The sequence below is a fragment of the Sturnus vulgaris genome, chromosome 2 (genome assembly GCF_052056855.1).
Source record: "Sturnus vulgaris isolate bStuVul1 chromosome 2, bStuVul1.hap1, whole genome shotgun sequence".
Taxonomy (NCBI): Eukaryota; Metazoa; Chordata; class Aves; order Passeriformes; family Sturnidae; genus Sturnus; species Sturnus vulgaris.
Window position 1 is genome coordinate 57,295,096 of NC_142244.1, and position 3,237 is coordinate 57,298,332.

The window sequence follows — 3,237 nt, forward strand, 5'->3', positions numbered from 1 at the left end:
GTGTTTTGCCAAATTACTGCTTCAGGGGAAGTGAGAACAATTTCAGTAACTGGAATGTTCCTTCATCAGTTTCAGACACTCAGGATTGTCATTGCCCTTTCTTCCCCACCTCCCACCTTGCTGTTTTCATTTTTAATTGGTGATATCTACCAAAGGCTGGTGGTTACCTCTATTTGCTGCCAAAGGAGCCTATTTTTTATCTTTTTAAAGAGCTTAAAAAACACTCAGAGGAAAATAGGAAGGCTTCAGTGCCTCTTTTAACTACCCTAACAATCCTGGAGTCAAATGCGGGCATCAAAGGACACTTAGGAGTAAGACATCACCACAACAGCCTTTCAGTCCCTGTTGAATTTACCTTAATGCACAATTCTCTGTTTTGTGCCATGTGAGGCACAAGACCAAAACACTGGCAAACTCAGCAATGGCAATTTTTTTGGCAAGGCCTTTTATGTTGTGCCTCTAGGTGTCCAAAATGGCCAACAGGTGTGCTGGAGCCTTGTGTGCTAGAGGCAAAAAATGACCACCTGCAACAAGCTGGAGGTAGATCAACCAGCTTATGTCACCTGCAAAGATCTGAAGAGGTGATATTGTCCTGCTCACCATGCACATAGGTCATGTAATTATTTATATGATTCAGTGCTGTTTGAATACACTCATAACTGTGATTGCTTAGGCCACATCAACACTGCAACACTGTTTTATAGCACGTAGTAGTTCTCTACATTAATGCAGCCAAAACAGCTGGGAACGATTCTTTTATTGAGGCTTTCCTATAAATGTCTGATTCTGTTTTTTTGTGACTGAGCTCTCTATTCCAGCTGCTGCCTTCTATGAAGTGTAGCTAATAACAGCAGCAGCAACAGCTGGACAATTAATCCCTTAACAACTGTAAAATGCTCTGGTATGAACAGAAGAGGATTTTGCTGTATATTTCTCCTTGGTGTTTCTAGGCTAAGTATGCCGTTCCTTGAAAGCAGCTGATTTCTGAACAGAAACAGAAATGGAAAATTAAAATAAAAATGATGTATCCTATCCCTCCCCTTCCCCCATTCATTTCATAATTAGGCAGGGACTACGATGAAATATTTTAATTTTAACTCTGGGTAACAGAATCTTGGATACAGGGAGCCCCCAGACATGCATTTTGTAAGTCTTTCCAAAGGTAGGTTGAGCAGGATTGGACAAAGACCATCACTGCCATGGGACCTGGTCCTGTTGTGAGCTGCCAAGGGCATTTTCATTTGCCCTGGACACAGCTGAGTGTGGAGAGACCATTGTGCCTGTGCCCATAGGTGCCCATGGTTACCAACCAATGCATGTGGAGTGGTCTCATGCAGTTTCAAAAGTCTGAGAGACAGGGTTTTGTCTTTGCTGTTCAGGCCGTGATGGAGGGTATTTAGAGGTTGACTGGCCATGGAGACATATTTCCAAGCATCTTAAAGTCATCTCAGATTTCTTTATATTTAAACATAATCCAAGGAAAATGAGGGGCCATTTTCATTAAATAATTATTTGATTAAAATGATGAATGGAGAAAGAAAGAACCATTACAAGAAATCCATAAATTAGCATACACATATCCTTGAACTGCATTACACCATCAAATCCCGGCTCGCTTCCATGGCTTGAAGATTATACCTGTAGATGCCACACTAAAACCAATTAGCTGCTTGGCCATTTGAACTCCTGAGATTATGCTGCTCCTGTTCAGCCATTCTTTTCAGAATGCCTTCCTGCATTCCCAGCCAATAACCATGTGATTCATGCTGAGAGAGCAGCAGCATGGGGCACATCCAAGCTCCCCCCGTGTGCGGATAGTCCCATCTGGATGTATCTGGGTTGGGAGATGCAGAATGAAGAAAACTTCTATTCCTTGCACACATCTCTGTTATAATTCATGAATGTTGAAAAGCATCCTCGCTGAACCTCTGGACACACAAGTGCAGTGGATGAGTGGAACATGGTGACAGTGGGGCAAGATGCAGCCAGAGATGAGAGTTCAAGAGATGTGGCTAAAACTGCTCCATGAGTTTTGCTCAGAGATCCTCCTGGTGGGTGTTGGTGGTGAGGAGTTGGGTGTTTCTCAATGTGTGCCAGCCACACCTCTGCTCCTTGTAGGAGGTGGCTGGAGGCTGGAATCCTCCGTGACAAACCTGCTGGCAGCCGTGAGTGGGAAGGGTCCATGTGAGGTTCAGGTTTGCTCTGGAGCTTGCCTCCTCTCTGCCAGCCCCATGATGGGCTGCTCCTGGGACAGGGAGCTCTGCTCTGAGCCCCGCAGCAGCATTCCCAGGATGGCCAGGACTTCTTGCAGGCCCTGGCCAGTGTGGGCACTGCACCCCCGGAGCATCCATCGGTGCCTTGCCAGCCCCCCAAGCTGCAGCATCTCCCCCAGCTCGGCAGGTGCCAGCGCTCCTGGCACGTCCTGCTTGTTGGCCAGGAGGAGCACAGGGATGCCAGCCATGCCAGGGTGGCTCAGGGCCTCCTCCAGTGCTGCCATTGCTTCGGCCAGCCTGGCCATGTCTGCACTGTCAAGCACGAAGATGAGGGTATTGATGTCCTCCAGGTAGTTTTGCCAGCTGGCCCGCAGGTTGTCTTGTCCACCAACATCCCAGAGGGTGAAGGATATGCCACAGGGTGTTTTCAGAGACTCCACGTTGAATCCCACCGTGGGGCAGGTCTCCACAGCCTGGCTGCTCTTCAGTTTGTACAGAAGGGTGGATTTGCCAGCAAAGTCGAGCCCCAGCATGATAACCCGAGCATCTCTTTTCCGCCAGCCTTTGGAGATCAGCTTCCCCATCAAGATACTGCCGCAGCTGGATGGGGGGAAGCGGGGGATGCAGCCAAAAAACAAATAGCAAGCAAGAGTATTTCCTCGAGGATGTCAGTCATTAATAGAGTGCTCAGTCCTGCCTCTCCGAATGAGCCCCTTAGGTTTGCTGAGGAAAGACTCGGGCAGCCGGCTTCTGCTTCTCGCTGTAGCTCAAATGAGGTGAGAGCGATTATTTATGATTATTTATGCAGCAGAGCCAGGGAGCGATGTTCAAACCAGCGCCCAGCTACACCCCAGCTCCGCTGCCTCTCACTTCTTTTCATTCGGGACCCGAAGTGATTGGTGCGAAAGAGAGCTAACATTTTGCAGGAAGAGGTGGGGAGATTGTGGAGCAAGTTTCCTCCTCACCACATACATAAATAAATGAGCTTCTGTTCATTGGCTTGTGTGGGAGAAATCCACCCCCG

General features: G+C 47.9%; 1 protein-coding gene across 1 annotated transcript; it reads right to left on the bottom strand.

Annotated features, from left to right (window-relative positions):
- Positions 1 to 740: 740 nt before the first annotated feature.
- Positions 741 to 3,237, bottom strand: ARL11 (ARF like GTPase 11). Its single transcript, XM_014895378.2, has one exon. It carries the CDS (start codon positions 2,795 to 2,797, stop codon positions 2,192 to 2,194), a length of 606 nt encoding a protein of 201 aa, XP_014750864.2. The 5' UTR covers positions 2,798 to 3,237; the 3' UTR covers positions 741 to 2,191.